This window comes from Prosopis cineraria, unplaced genomic scaffold (assembly GCF_029017545.1).
Source record: "Prosopis cineraria cultivar Desert tree isolate PC_DT_omini unplaced genomic scaffold, ASM2901754v1 PC3, whole genome shotgun sequence".
Classification (NCBI taxonomy): domain Eukaryota; kingdom Viridiplantae; phylum Streptophyta; class Magnoliopsida; order Fabales; family Fabaceae; genus Prosopis; species Prosopis cineraria.
Window position 1 is genome coordinate 47,937,734 of NW_026555334.1, and position 16,449 is coordinate 47,954,182.

Consider the following 16,449-nt stretch of genomic DNA (forward strand, 5'->3'; position numbering starts at 1 on the left):
CCCATAGCTTCATTTTTAACTCTCGCGTTTTTGCATGTATTCCCTCCATCTAAAAAATATAAAATGTTTTTATTGGGGTACTTTAAAATATAACTATTACCTTTTTTAAGTATGTTTAATAAATAAATTATTTTATATTTATTTTAAATAAATAAGGAATAAATATAAAAAAATTATGTTGACTTAAAGATAAATAATTGTTTTATTAAAAAATGAGATTCAATTAAAAATATTTTATAATTTTTAACTGAAATGAGTATAAATTTATTATATAAACATCCATGTTCCAAGACACGATGCGTGTCTTATTACAATATTATTTTTCAAAGAATTACGTTTAGTTTTTTTTTTTTTTTTTTTTTGTGCCAACAAGAATCACATTATGTTATAGGGAATTTGGAGATGATAAGTCTCTCTTATTTTTGTGCGCACCAGGCCACCCCAACTACTTTTCCATGTAGTGCTAGAAATGTTAAATTAATCCAATTAATTTTGTTTAAGGCCTTTGATATATAGCAACAATGCATTAATCTCATTTGACAACTCTAAAAGCTTAAGCGAATACAACCAAATTCAAACTTGAAAAAAAATGAAAATATGAGCTTAAAGAACCGCATAATATATTCCAAAAAAAAAATTGAAGAATAATACCTTACAAGCTGAAATCTTCGAAGTACTAGTTTTATCAAGGAAAAAATGTTGAAAAAAAAAGTATTGAAAATCAAATTAGTTATTAAAATAGTTGAAATAGTGATTCAAGGGTCAGTAGTTTAATAGAAAGTCAAATTGAAGTTAGACTAGTCATAATTAAAATAATAAAATTTAATTAAAACATGTAAAATATATTTATTGACTGTGAAAGATATTTAAATAAGAACTTCTAATCCTAAAAATATTCTTTAAAATTGATATTTTGTAATAATAATGTTTTAAATGTTAATTTTTCAAAAGCTCATGACTAACACTAATTTTTTTATTTTTTATTTTTGAAAGATGTGATTAACACTAATTATTAAGGGAGAATGGCATTAAGGCCCTAAAAACAAACTTTGTTGCACTTTGGGCCTCAACAAATTTGATATTATACTGCAGGCCTTTTGGCTCTTATTGCAATATTTTTTCGCACCAAAAATGCAATTTTACCTTTAATGAAAAGAAATGAAATTGAATAAAGAAAGAGGATGACAAACACAAGAATGAGTATTTAGTTGGAGGAAGCAAAGGTTTTGAGCTCTAATGGTCGATGAATAACTTTTGAGGTACGTAGAGTTTAAAATCCCTCTATCTTAAGCAGTGCTTCTAATGATTTCAAGATCTCAACTGGGGATTTTAAAGGTTTCTCACGTTTTGGCTTACGTAAGTTAAATGTTTGGTGAGTTAAGAGTTTAGTTGATGATTTGAAGGTTTCTCACATTTTGGCTTACACGAGTTATTATTATTTTGTGAGCTGAGTTTTATTATTATTATTTGAGAGTTTTTCACATTTTGGCTTGTACAAGGTTTGTCATTGCTGCATGTCATTTGCTAATGAGGTGATTAGGATAGTTAATCCCTAATTGTCACAATAATATTTGGAGTAATGATTAATGGTGTAAAGTAATTTAATCACTTTACAAAATTAAATGATATCTTATAAAATCAAACGAGATAAGATGGAAATAAGAGGCTGAAAAGGTGTGAAAAAAGTTATAAATAGAGCTTTAGAAAACTTATAAGGAGAGTAAAGCATATGTATGAAATAGAGAAGGCAATTGCGGAGCATCAACAAGGGCTTAAAGCTAGATTGAAGTTTTTAGAGAGTTATTGCGGAACTTCCTTAGGGCAAGTGGTAAATCATTGATGGTTATATCTGGATTAAAGTTAGAAAGTGTACATTATGATTGGTCATCTTTCGTGGTCTTTGAGCTTGGAAAGAAAAAAAGATGAATACAAAGCACATTAGAAGAAGGATGGCCATAAAAAGATGTTAGGGATGCTGGTTTCCTTTACAATACATGAATCACTTAAGATAAATGTGTTATTTGTTAAATTATTTTCAACTAATTTCCATGGGGTACATGAATTTAAGGTAAATACACAAATTTTCTATTTTGAAATGTTTCTGCTAGAACTAAATGGGATGTGATCACAGGAAGATGCTTTAAAACATTAGATAAAGAAGTGGGTCACAACAAAGGTGTATCTTGAGAAAGCAAGTAACTATGACATTTTATATCACCCTTCTAAAGGAAATGGTAGCTTTTTGGTGGAGCTTTCACAGAGGAATTCATTTTATGATTCAATAAAAGCAAAATGATTGCTCTTAATTAGTAAGGTCATCTTTTATATGATTTAAAACTTATGATGCTTTAAATGATGTAAGATATAAAAAAATTATATAGAGATGTAGTAAACTTTACACATGGAATTTCATAAAAACTTCTCAAGCTCTAAGATAAAAGAAGACAAGAGGAAGTAGTTGAAAAGGATGAGGATGAAGAGATAGAACACGATGAAAAAAGAAGAGGAAGGAAAATCCTTCATCAATGCACATATATTATGTTTTCTCTCTTTTGCTAGCCATAACATTAGAAGATTTACTATGATTTATTGTTATGTTGTCTCATCTTTTACATAAAAATCTTACTAGGGCCCAATAATTTATATTCCCATTTGTTTTTAACCATTTTATCAATTGTGGAGAGAAAACTATCAAATTAACCGTAGCGGCATGAAATTTTGTTTCCACCATTGCATGTGCAACATTGTCCAGAAACTTAAATGCATCTTCCGAAGTCTTCCCATCAATCCTTCGTATGCCTTTTTTAATTATCATAAACTTATAGTTGTAATTTTCTTGACATGATGATAACAGAAGGCATGTATTGCACACACTGCATTGATAATAGCTTTATGCTTGTCTGATACTATGGTCAATTAAACTTCGTATGTGATCTCTCTCACATTTTCAAGAAACCAAGCCCAATTATTATATATTTCTCCACCCCTTATAGCATAAGCCAAAGGGAATAAGTAATTACTTGTATCAATTGTAGAAGCTGCTAACAAAGTTCCACTGTATGCAGTGCTTAAATGACTTCCATCAATAAACAACATTGGACAAGCACCTTGGAGAAATCTTTTGATGCAGCATCCACATGCAATAAAAAGTCTGTCAAATGTGTTATTTGTCAAGGCAAGCCACTTTGTAATTGTGTTTAGGTCTGTTTCCTTCAATTTCTCATAAGGCCATAGGATCAATATATATGATTATTGTGAAAACCTATGTATATCATCCGATGACCTATCTTTTCCCCTAAAAGCTTGTTGATATGTGAGGTTCAAGCCATACTCTTTATAAAGATCTTGTTTGATCTCATTTAGAGTTTTCTCCATATTCCTCGTTATGGCATTAGTGATAATTGATGACACTACTTAAGCTAGCCTTTCAATTTAATAAGAGGTCGTCATAAACAGAATGTGTTTGTTCATTGTGGAAATTTTTTGCACAAGGTTGTCTTGCCAAAAGCATAGGCTATTGTCTTCCATTTACAACCATTGCATTTGACAACAATCTTCTTAAGGATATTTCTCACAAATATGTAACTAAATTTATGAGTAAGGCTATACTTATATATTGCTTTTTTGAATGTAGTTACATTGTCATCAAAGGTTTGTCTAACACCCCTAAATAAACCCTTTCATTTTATTGAATTAACCTTAAGGAGTGGTGTAAGAGTATTTCACGCTGAATATGGCAAAAAGAGTGATATACCTTCAAGTTTTTGCCCAAAGGGAGATCTTAGTAGTAAACATGCTAAAAAATCCTCCATCTTGCATTTACAATTATTCACAAGTCAACAAAAATAGTGATTAAACTAATTAAAATTACTAATAATATAGAACAACAACTTATTCCATTAAATACTCTATTGCTTCATCTATAATTTCATCATCCTTTTTTTCAACATATACATGTGCAAACTCATCATTATATTTTATTAAATATTGTACTATCTCATCATCTTAAAGATCTACGAATTTATTGTTATCAAACTTCACTGTAAATTTCAAGTTAGTTGCAATACTTTAGACTCTTGTTAGTGGTGATACCATCCTCAACAATTCTTAATAATTTATGTCTTCTTTAATCAATTTAAAAATTAATCTCCGATCTTTATGGGTCACCTTCCCTTGTCAATCTTTTACAAAATATCATTCAATGTGAAAACAAACAAAAATACTTCTTTTACTAAAGTACTTGTTACATGGGAATTAAACTTGAAAGAACTAGAAGTAATGTACAAATTTATTGTTTCACAACTATCCTTCTAGTAATCCCAACTATAACTTCAAAAATTTAGCATCTATGTTACATTTTTCAACATTAGCTCACTTCTCATCACAAAAAAGAAAAATTTTGCAGCATGATGATAAGAAACAATATAATTCTTTCACTCAATTTTATCCAACACTGTCTTTATTAGAAATCACGATGCTCTCATTTTTTCTTGCATATATAATCATCAATAAGATTACTTTTTTTCTAGATATGGAAGAGAAGCAATAGATTACGATGTAAAGTGGAGTATTTATTTCATATGCACCACAGACAATCACAATGGTTCGATAACAAAGATAGAGAAAAGGGAGAAATGTAAAAGTCAAGAAAAAAAAAGCAATGCATGTACTTTTAGATTACGAAGAGGGGAGAAGGTGATGATCTAAATGACGATTCACTCCACTAAAGACTAGGATCGAAGGCAAGGAGAGTAGCAAGCAAAGTATGGGAGAAAATTTTTCATACCCAGAGAACACATTGTAAGTTGTTATCTACATTTAGTGTTTAGCAGAGGGCAATCTTGTAAAGTCATATATGTTTTTTAGCTCAAGTAAGGACTGTGGTCTTTTATTAGATTTCAATATTTTATAATCCTTAATTAAAATTAATAACCTTAAGGGGATCTTAGTTGTCATTTTCCTTATTATATATATACATATAATGTTAGGTAAAGGTGCAAATTTGGCCACGTACTATTTTTCGAGGAGCATCTGGTAGTCTAAACTATCAAATAGTGTAAAATAAATCATAAATTTTAAAAAATAGAGCATCTAATAACCTACTGTTAACTTCAACTTACGGACGTTATATGGGGCCCACAATGGCATATGGCATGTCATGAGCACGATATGTCAACATGATAAAGGTATAAATTGAGCCACAAATTATTTTTTGAGAAGCAATCGGTAACCTTTACTATAAAAGAAAGGACCATCCAACACCTTCCTCTCAATTTTGACCAAACACCAATTATTTTTATAATTATGAGGCAACAAAGGATTAATCTCTTCAATCTTCTTGCCTTCATTTTCAATCTTAGCTCGAAAAAAAAGTTCAAAGAGTTCTTATTTGAAGACATTTTATGAAGATGATGTTAACAAAGTAGAAGAAATAATTCGTGGCTAAATTAAATTAAAATTAAGCTTTTCTCATGTGTAGTAAATTCAAGATCTACTTTATTGTTATCATCCTTGTAAATGTCTTTAAATAAAAACTCATTGAACCTCTTCTTCTGGAGTTGATATTGAGAACAAAAGCAAGAAGATTGAAAAAATTAATGCTTTGTGGGTCTCATAAGTATGAAAATAAATGGTGTTTTGGTCAAAATTGAGGAAAAAGTATTGGATGATTTGTTTTTTTACAATAGAAGCTACCCAATACTCTTCAAAAAATAGTTTGTGACTAAATTTACATATTTATCATACTGACATGTTGTGCCCATGTCGCATCACGTGTCATTATGAGCCCCACATGACATCCGTTAGTGAAGTTAATAGCAGGCTAATGATATTCCATTTTTAAAAGTTTGTAATTTATTTTGTATTATTTAATAATTTATATTATCAGATACTATTTAAAACTAATATATGACTAAATTTGTTACTTTACCTTTAATATTTCAACAACAAAAATAAACGACTCGTCGTTGGAAATTTGGAATCACATTGTTCGCGCTCGGATTCGCTGTCTGCCTCACCAGAATTATCTACGTTCAGCAGCTGCCTCAGCTGCGTTTCACAGTGTCACTTGCTCTGACACTCCCGATTTCTTATCCCCATGTCCACTGCTCTCCTGCCTTCCACATCTTTCCCATTCAATTGAGTCGACTATCTCGTCGAAGCGTCGTCATTCGGGCTGCGGTTTCAGCTCCAGAGAAGCGAACGAGAAGGAAGAGGCAGCTAAAGGATGACGACGCAGCCCTCGAGAATGTGCTTCGCTTCACTTTTATGGAGGAGCTCATGGACCGTGCCCGGAATCACGACCCCGTCAGTGTCTCTGAGGTTATCTACGACATGATTGCTGCTGGGCTCAGCCCCGGTCCTAGGTCCTTTCATGGCTTGATAGTGTCGCATGTCCTCAATGGTGATGAAGAAGCCGCGGTATTCCCTTTTTTATCACTTGGCTGCACACAAAATCCTGCAATGCGCTTGTTAAGGCAAATTTCTTCGTGCAAAACATCGTCTCCAATAATATTTTTGTAAATATTGTCTCCAAGTTGAAACCTATGTTTTTTCACGGACTTAATAATGGGGCAAAATAGAACTGAGCAAGGAAAAAAAAACAAGGGATCAATTTCGGGTTTGAGCTCAAACCCAGGGCCTTTTTGAAACTAAAACGTATATATCCTTACGTATATGCAGATGCAATCACTGAGAAGAGAGTTGAGTGCAGGGCTTCGTCCTGTTCACGAGACATTTCTGGCCTTGATTAGATTGTTCGGGTGCAAAGGGCGTACCTCCAGAGGTCTAGAAATACTTGCGGCTATGGAAAATCTAAATTATGATATACGTCAAGCATGGATGGTGCTTATTGGTACGAAAACCTCTAAATTATTCATTTGATGCATTTATTGAACACAACCTCTTTATTTTATGGTTTCGGATGTGGTCTTTGTGACCCGTATCATCTCATGCAGAGGAACTTGTTAGGAACAATCATTTGGAAGATGCCAACCGAGTGTTCTTCAAAGGTGCCAAAGGAGGCCTGAGAGCTGCTGATAAGGTTTATGATCTTCTAATTGAGGAAGACTGCAAAGTGGGGGACCATTCCAATGCCTTGGAAATTGCATATGAGATGGAGGCGGCAGGGAGGATGGCAACAACATTCCATTTCAATTGTCTGCTCAGCGTGCAGGTGCCCTTCCTGAATGTGGTTATTGCTCTCTCTTTCATTTCTTTCTTTTGCATTGATGAGACTGAGTAGGTCATAGACGTCAGAATACTTTGACAGCTACAGGCTGTACAAGCAGTTCTTTCTTCTTAGGTATTTTCCATTTGATGACTATTCTGGCCCTGATTCGTGGGCCATATTAATTTTTTATCCTCTTCCTGAAAGCACCAATCAAATCCTTGCTTTGTAATTCGTGGTTCTCTTTTTTATTGTAAGTCTTCGTGAAGGTAATTAATGTGGTTCTTCTGAAGAGAAGATGTGGCTGGGGTACATTAGTTTCACATGTTTTGCACAAACAATTGTTATTTCTGTTAATAAATTTGCAATTAATTGTGAAAAACTGATTGAGGTTGTTTGAGTTTTGCTAGCTACTTCACATTATGATTGAATATTGCACCAAACTTATGTCATCTCTCTTGCTTTAACTGAATTAGGCTAGCTGCGGAATACCTGAAATAGCTTTTGCTACATTTGAGAATATGGAATTTGGAGAAGGTCAATATCTTCTTTTACTTCTTCCATGCCCCTTTTCTGGTGCTTATATTTCTTTACTGCTATTAATTCTGTTAACCTTTTCAGTATAATCTTGGTTTCGCAGTGTGTGTTTCTTGTGTTAAACTTGTCTCCTTCTCAAGTTTCAAATGCTAGAAAAATTTTATCCAGTATCTTGCTCAAATATTTTTCCATGTGAAATGGTTTATCTTTTTGAGACAGATTATATGAAGCCTGACACAGAGACCTACAATTGGGTTATTCAAGCATATACTAGAGCTGAATCTTATGACAGGTTAGTGCATTGCTTGTGTGTGCCATGCACAACATTTCCATATAGCAATATTGTTGCATGATAGTCCATATTCTCAATGAGTTTAAATTGTTTCTCAGCCTCAACCTGCATGGTTCTTGAAGTATAAGCAAATTTGCTAACATGAATTATATATACTTATCATTTAACACCATTTCCTGCCCTTTGATCTATATTCTAAGACATAAGAGGCTGTAATGCCTTTAATTTTCTCTTTAATATGTGCTAATTTACTCACATTTTACTTGTTTTCAGTTTTATGAAGAATAATGTGAAGTCTTCCCTATGGTTCCTTAAATTTAATCATCTCTAGATTGGTTAGTATTGTATGTTTGATTTGATCACCCTGTTTTTTTTTTTTTCCTATGACATTTAGAATTCAAGATGTTGCTGAGCTACTTGGCATGATGGTTGAAGATCACAAGCGGATACAACCAAATGCTAAGACCCATGCGTAAGACGCATTATCTTCATAGTTTTTTTTTTTTTAAACCTGACTCTCTATTATGCTAAATGCTGCACACATGATAACATAGCTATGATAAATTTTGTCATTTTGGGGACAGTCTACTAAGCTATGCATTAATTTTAGTTCCCCTCTAAGTTTTATGTGCTCTGTAGAAAACTGAATAATAACTTATAGTCTTTGGGGATTTATGTATTAACTAAGCTCCTAAGTTACTTCACTTTGGCAGTGGGTCCTATATTTTGTCACCTTGATTTTTTCTTCTAGCCTGTTTAACCACCTTTTCAGGCTGTTGGTGGAATGTTTTACTAAATACTGTGTAGTACGAGAAGCTATCAGGCATTTTCGTGCTCTTGAAAACTTTGAAGGTGGTACAACTTTGGTTCATAATGAAGGGAAATACGGAGATCCACTTTCACTGTATCTACGGGCTTTGTGTCGAGAAGGTAAGGCTATATTACTTTATAATGCTGTTTTGTCATTTTTACTGATGTTATCTCTACTTTTACAGAATTTGAAATTTCATTCTGTCGCCTGTATAATATAATTCTCTTTCCCGTCCTTACTGCTTTTGGTAATCCTCCTATCTCCTTTATGATATAGTTCTCTTTCCTGTCCTTATCCCGTTTGGTAACCCTCCATTCTTTTGTTTCTCCCATCTCTTCCTCATTTCAGCATATTTATTTGTAATAATAACTGAAAAGTTGAAAACTGTTTAGTACCAGTGAATGTACTCTTCGGGCATCTGACCCCTTCTTACCAACTTGTGTTCAAGAAAATACAGTGTTGAATCCTTTTACTGTGTGATACAGGTATTTATGCTGACTAAGAAATTTATATTGGTTATGTTGCTCCTAATCTGATACTAAGGTTTATTGAGGAGGAGAGTTGGAATTAACTTTGGAAGGATTTTTAGCCTGAATTCTCCTACAACTATTTCAAATGGTTGCCTCAGCTTGTAGTCATTTTTAAATTCAGGGAGGATTGTTGAAATGCTTGAAGCTTTAGAAGCTATGGCCAAAGATAAGCAAGCAATTCCACCACGGGCAATGATATTGAGCAGAAAATACCGCACGTTGGTCAGCTCATGGATTGAACCCTTACAAGAGGAGGCTGAACTTGGTTATGAGATTGATTACATTGCTAGGTATTGTTTCTGTTGCAATGTTTCTTCTGCATTCTATGTGCGTGTTTGTGTGACAGTATCTATCCTTGATTTGGGCAATGAATCCCTAATTGAGGCTATTATGATTATTAACTTTTAGTTTGAATTTAAATTTCATCTTTTTTCAAAGAAAATTTAGATTTCTAGATGCTGTGCATGGGCAGCGTGCAGGCTAATCTCATGGTGATGAGTTGTGTGTTTCTATAGTTTACTTCTTTAATACAGTATAACTGCAAAGTAACTGATCAAATTCTAAATATTGGTAATAAGTAACTCCTAGTTCCTATAGTCAAATAACTTTTTGATACATGGTTATGCAGTAAAGAGGGCCTAGTATATTTTAGCAGTAAGAGTCTGTTAGAGGGGTATGGTTGGGATTACATGAAATGAGTTGCAGGTAGTTAGTTAGGGAGAGAGTGGATGAAAGAGGAAAGCTTGTAATGATGCTACTCAGCTTGATGATTCATGAATTCTTTCATTCTCTGCCAGGTTTTCGTTCTTCTCTGTACCCCATTTTAGCATATTCTTTCTGGTTTCATTTTTTCTTTCCCCCTCTATTTAAGGCAGGTGCCAGCAATAATCAAAAGCATTCTTCCTATTTCATTACCAGATATATTGCAGAGGGTGGCCTTACTGGAGCGCGCAAGCGATGGGTGCCTCGAAGAGGAAAAACACCTCTAGACCCTGATGCTGCTGGATTTGTATATTCCAACCCTATGGAAACCTCCTTTAAACAAAGATGTCTTGAGGAGTGGAAACTACACCATCGTAAACTTCTAAAGACCTTGCAAAATGAAGGACTTTCAGTTTTAGGTGATGGTGCATCTGAATTTGATTACATTAAAGTGGAGGAGAGGTTAAAGAAAATTATAAAGGGTCCTGAGCAGAACGTTTTAAAGCCTAAGGCTGCTAGTAAGATGATAGTGTCAGAATTGAAGGAAGAACTGGAAGCACAAGGCCTGCCAACTGATGGAACTAGAAATGTTCTTTACCAGCGTGTACAGAAAGCAAGGAGAATAAATCGATCTCGCGGTCGGCCCCTTTGGGTTCCTCCTGTGGAGGAGGAGGAAGAAGAGGTAAATCCTTTATCCAGTATTCATACATAACACACATGTTAAGAAATTGCCTTTTAATTTATTCTTGCCTTGATCTTCAAGATATAATGTATAAATTTGAATGCGGTTTATTTTCTAGGTGGATGAAGAGTTGGATGCATTTATTTCAAGAATAAAACTGTATGAAGGAGACACAGAATTTTGGAAGCGACGCTTCTTGGGAGAAGGCATGACTAATAATCATGAAAAGCCAATGGATTCCGGTAAACCTGGGCCTCCTGAAATTTTGGATGATGTTGAAGCTGTGGAAGATGCTGCAAAAGAAGTTGAAGATGATGAAGCTGATGAGGAGGAGGAAGAGGAAGCAGAACAGCCTGAAGAAGCAGAACCAGCTGACAACCAAGATGTAGACAGGGTGAAGGACAATGAAGTTGAAACTCAAAAGTCCCTTCAAATGATTGGAGTTCAATTGTTGAAAGATTCTGACCAACCAAACTCCTCATCAAAAAAGTCAAAAAAAGTGTCTAAGTTGCAGGTTGAGGTATGAAAGTCACATGGTGGCCTTTACCCCTTTTTTTAAGTGTGGGAATGGTGTTTATTTAACTTGCTTAGTCAGTTAGGCAAATATGCTAAAAATCCCAGGCTATAAGCAGCATCTGGGTGAGTATTTTTCCAGACAGTCTTGCATATTATTTGCTAGTATTTATTGTTGATGGGTACTAAAGTGAGATGGAAACCCTAACCCAAAAGCTGGCTGTTGAGATTGGAGAACTAACCTTTTTAAATACCCCATTAAGCATCCCATACTGTTTAGTGGGATCCCATACTACCAAGTTTCTATCGACTGTCAACTTGTTAATGTGCTTCTGAGACCTAAAGGATTTCCATGCAGGATGATGATGATGATGATTGGTTTCCTGAGGACATATTTGAAGCATTTAAGGAGCTAAGAAAACGGAAAGTGTTTGATGTATCAGACATGTATACCATAGCTGATGCTTGGGGATGGACATGGGAGAAAGAATTGAAGAACAGATGTCCACGTAGGTGGTCTCAGGAATGGGAAGTTGAGTTAGCGATTAAAGTTATGCAGAAGGCAAGTAACCACACCTTTATTACATATTCATGTGCATCTTATTTTTAGCAGTCATTTTTATGGTCTTTGTTGTTTTAAATTGGTTTCAGCTACTAGTTAACTTGATTTCATGTAGGCATTAGAATTTTTGCTTCTTCAATAGCATCAATTCTTATCCCAATTAAGTAAAGTTAGCTATATGGATTGCAAAACACTTTGTATATCATTCACCAAGAGGTTCTGATCAATGACCTCCTCAAGTGTCTTTCTTGGTCTTTCTCTACCCCGTTTGGTATCTGGAACTCCCTCTGTCGTGTTTGGTAGTTGGAATTGGTTTTGATGAAAGTGCAAGTAGAAGTGGAATAAGAAGTAGAAATGGAATAAAAAGTAGAACTAGATTAAAAAAATATATTTGGTATGTCCACAGAATTCATATATAATTTCAATATGATATACGTGTTTATAATATTGAAAAATCATAATGCCTTGAGCAAAATAAAAAAAAAATCTATGGAAATTATTCCACCATGAAGAACTGTGTACCCCCATCAACGCTCACTGTAGCCATCATGTCCAGCCAAGAACACCAATTGTCACCAATGTGTACCACAATCAACACCCACCTTTGAAGAACCCATTCAAACTAGAATAAACAAGATTCATTTACCATAACAAGAAACATAAATTTGAAATAAAGATATGAAAAATTGGGCGAGATCTGAAACAGAAATTTTTGCATAGATCAGAAACTATTGAGACCGCCGTTTATCATAATTGAAGTGAGCCACAAATTGATTGTGGTTCAGTGGTCTGATGCTGAAACCACCTGCCTGCTGTTGAACCCATATCATATTTGATAACCACCTTTTGAGCTTAGTTGCTGATGTTGGTGAAGGAGGTTGAGACTTGAGACAGTGTCAAAAATGGCAGGGGGCATATTTATGAAAATGAGGTTGGGGGTAGGAGGTACAGAAAAAGAGAACCAGCGCTTTCACAAAAAATGGGAACTTTGGTAAAGAGCTTGCGAGATGGAGACTATAGGGCAATGGGGTCACGATACACCAATCAAAAGCAATCATTGCCACTAAGGCCCCGTTTAGCACATGGGAACCAAAGAGAGCATGGAAATGGAAGTGTTTAGTGCTATCCCTTCCTCCACGCCCTCTCACCCAACCTTCCCCACTTCTCTCCTGCAACGTCAACTGCCTCCTATTATCTGCAATAAAGATTTGTAATGCCACTCTTCACTCGATGAAGAGCAGATTTTATTCTTAGTTTTAATTTCACCCATGGAAGTCTGCGTGGATTTTGTTCAATTGCTTGTTTGGAAATGGCTGTCTTGCTTCCTGATAAATGTGTATTTGATTTCTGGTTTTTTTCTCTTGCTGTAAATGGAGTCTAAGCAGTAGTTTGAGGTCAGTGGTTCACAACAGTCCACAGTCTTCTAGGATGGTGGTTGTCCAAGCACTGGGAGTTGTTACTGATGAATATCACGGTCTTTTCATATTACATCTACATAAGTTAAATTAAAATGATAGAAAATTTCCATAGGGATACCAAACAGACTTTAAATCCCCACTTCCACTTTCATTTCTACTTTCATAAAAAGCTCTTCCAAGATACCAAATAGGGTGTATGAAGTGTCAGGTATAGTGGATGGGACTAAAAATGGTGAAAGGGTAAATTTGTTAGTTAAGTTAAATAATTAAGGACAAAATGATTTTAAAAATACAATTCCATGGAACTCTGCTCATTTCTATGGTCACGAGGAAGAATTAACTTCCACCCATTTTGATGAAAATGGAAATGGAAAATTTTCAGCTTCCATCTAACCAAACAAGCATTTTGGTGACTTCTACCCTCATTTCTACTTCCATGACACCAGACATAGCACTACATCTTTTCATAAGACTAAATGCCATTTGCTCAACCCTCCTTACTGGTTCTTCTAATGGCCTTCTTAGTTAAATCATAATGTAAGTGTAAAATTAATTCATATTCTAAGTTTGGCTTCGACATGCGCGCGCACATGCATACCTGTTACTCTTGTAACTATCTACGAGACTTCCTCTGGTCTTGTTAAAAGTTCTGTATGATATTAAGAGCAATCGCTGATACAGGCATAATGATTTCTTGATTTCACCAATGAAGAAGAAAAACTAAATGCTGAATGAGATGTTGGGTTGTATGATGCAGGTTATAGAACTAGGAGGAACACCGACTATTGGTGATTGTGCTATGATATTGCGTGCTGCCATAAGAGCACCTTTGCCTTCATCTTTCTTGACGATATTGCAGACGACTCATAGTCTTGGTTATAAATTTGGGAGGTAATTCTATTTTTTCTAATGACAATGCTCCTGTAATTCTACATTGCTTTACCTGATGAATGAAAATTTTGAAACTCAACTCATTCCATGCTTTCTTAAATACTAAAGCTCTACATAACTTTATAGAAAGTTTCCTTTTTTTGTTTCCACCTTCGTTTTAATTTGTCTTTCTTTCTTTTGGGCATTGATGGCATTGTTGGTTGTCGGCCTTTTGGGTTATGTTAGATGGTGCGATATTTTTATCTCTTTGATTGTTAACTGTAAGATGAAGGCAACATTTGTTTACCACTTTCCCTGTTCCCATATACGTAGTTCGCTGCTTACAAGTTCCTTTTTAATGCCAAATTTCAGACCGCTCTATGATGAGATCATCTCAGTGTGCCTTGATCTTGGGGAACTAGATGCGGCAGTAGCAGTAGTTGCGAGCTTGGAGACAACAGGGATCGTAGTTTCAGATGAGACCTTGGACAGGGTGATATCAACTAAACAGATGATTGACAACACTTCTAATGTTGGTGGTGCTGAATCGTCATAAGTTTGTTGCTGTCGTTCAAATATGGACAATGCACCTTGCTAAATACCTTGGGCTCAGCCCAATGTATAGCATCCCACACCAGTTTTGATGTAAGTTTGCAACAGATGCACGGGTATATATGATAAAAAGAACTAACTTTAAGTAACGAAAATATATTTCATATAATTATAATCATAATATGTGGCATGTGGTGAAGAAAGAAATGTGATAATACTTGACAGAAGCTATTGTATTTGGCCACAAAAGAGTTCAATAAAGAAGTCATCATTCACTACATAGGCAGCCCAGTTTTGATGTAAGTTTGCAATATTGTCAGTGAATAGATATGATAGAAAATGATACTTGAGAGGTCAATGAATAAATATGAACAATTCAAATTAAATCTGTACTTTGTGAGGCTTATGTATCCATGTGAAAAGTTCCCTTCGCTTGTAAGGGTTTAGTTTCTCTCCTGGGGTTTCCTTAGTGTGAGCATTAGTCCTCTCCTTTGGTGAGAGTTTAGTTCCTAACGCGTCTTTTCGGCCATTAAGGGGGAGCACCTTAAGTGTCAGCATTATCGTATCATCAAAAACAGAGGTTGAGTTTTTGACAAAAACAAAGGTGGTGAAGAATGGAGCAAATCACGATTCAAGGTCTGATGGAGAGTAGCAAAATCACAAATCGATGTGATCGAGAAAGAAAGAGGATAGTTGTTTTCAAACTGAGTTTGGTGATGAGCTTTTTCTGGCAGATCTAAAGACAATGATATTGAGGATGAAGAAATCAACATTGGCAATATTTAGATCGACGAGTGGTGATAGTAATTAGGTTATGGGAGTAGTTCTTTGGCCAATTAAAGAAATAAATTGAGTAAACAATTTCTTCTACACCAGTGACTTCAATATTTGGCAGTGGTGACGGAACTCAGATTGGCTATTCTAGGCGTAACAATTGGAGAAGATTTCAAAGGTTCAGTGGCTACTCTTTCTCATAGAATACAACTTTCAGAGGCAATGGAACTTAAATATAATGGAGAATGAGACAAATCTAGAGGTGATATTGAGTTTGGTTTTGAATTGCTCCACTTGGCATGGCCTTTCATTGTCTCTATATGACTTTGTGTGAGAATTTGGTTGATGATAAATATTCTGAGTTTGGGGAAAACAAGTGGCATGACATTTTCCTTCCTGCTAGAATCATTGAAATTGGAATGAGATTAATGAATAATCTAAAATGCACTCCTTTATCTGATGATGGATTGGAGAATATAGATGTTAGTGCCATGGGATTCTGCTAGTGTCTATGTTGGCATGATGATTTGACTGCAATCAGTGGAAAAATTGTTAAAAAGTAGATGACAAGAGATGGGTTCCACCAGGATGTTATACTTGCAGCGGTGTATTAGTTGCTATATATGAGGTGACATTGTTAAGACATGAGGTTAAAGGTGGATTTGACCTGTGGTTAAACACTGAATGGCTAATTTCTGCAATGTGTTCTGAATTTCTGGAGGTGTGCGAAGGCTTTCAGAGAGTTTCTTCCTCCTTTGGTTCAAGGCAGTGTTTTTTTTTTAGAATTATAAGGCCACAATAAAATCATACAAAAGATTAAGGTCTAGTTATATCCAAAACCATAAGGTTTCTACAATCATGCAGTGGTTTGAGGCAGTGTTTGAAAGCTATAAGTGTAGAAGTAGCAAGGGCGTCTAAGGGGTTGAGCTCTATTGTAGAGCAAATCTTAGGATTACTACCCTTTATAACCATTTTTCTAGTCCTCGGAGCATCATATGTTGGCTATTTCATTGTTGGATTGCAGGGTGTCCTTATGAG

General features: G+C 35.0%; 1 protein-coding gene across 1 annotated transcript; it reads left to right on the plus strand.

The window, feature by feature from the left end:
• Positions 1 to 6,336: 6,336 nt before the first annotated feature.
• On the plus strand, positions 6,337 to 14,915 carry LOC129306011 (uncharacterized). The gene is made up of 13 exons (XM_054946300.1): positions 6,337 to 6,476; positions 6,682 to 6,853; positions 6,957 to 7,174; positions 7,645 to 7,705; positions 7,925 to 7,997; positions 8,392 to 8,469; positions 8,770 to 8,927; positions 9,460 to 9,628; positions 10,257 to 10,722; positions 10,841 to 11,242; positions 11,594 to 11,797; positions 13,973 to 14,106; positions 14,458 to 14,915. The coding sequence occupies exons 2-13, from the start codon at positions 6,682 to 6,684 to the stop codon at positions 14,639 to 14,641; spliced, it is 2,319 nt and encodes a 772-aa protein (XP_054802275.1). The 5' UTR covers positions 6,337 to 6,476; the 3' UTR covers positions 14,642 to 14,915.
• The last annotated feature ends 1,534 nt before the right edge of the window (positions 14,916 to 16,449 follow it).

What these genes read in the sequence shown, in the direction of transcription:
- LOC129306011 (XM_054946300.1), top strand. Translation starts at nt 6,682, where the DNA reads ATGCAATCACTGAGAAGAGAGTTGAGTGCAGGGCTTCGTCCTGTTCAC. An exon ending in CCAAATGCTAAGACCCATGC is followed by an intron (nt 8,470 to 8,769) that starts GTAAGACGCATT and finishes CCACCTTTTCAG; the next exon opens with GCTGTTGGTGGAATGTTTTA. An exon ending in TGGAGGAGGAGGAAGAAGAG is followed by an intron (nt 10,723 to 10,840) that starts GTAAATCCTTTA and finishes TTTATTTTCTAG; the next exon opens with GTGGATGAAGAGTTGGATGC.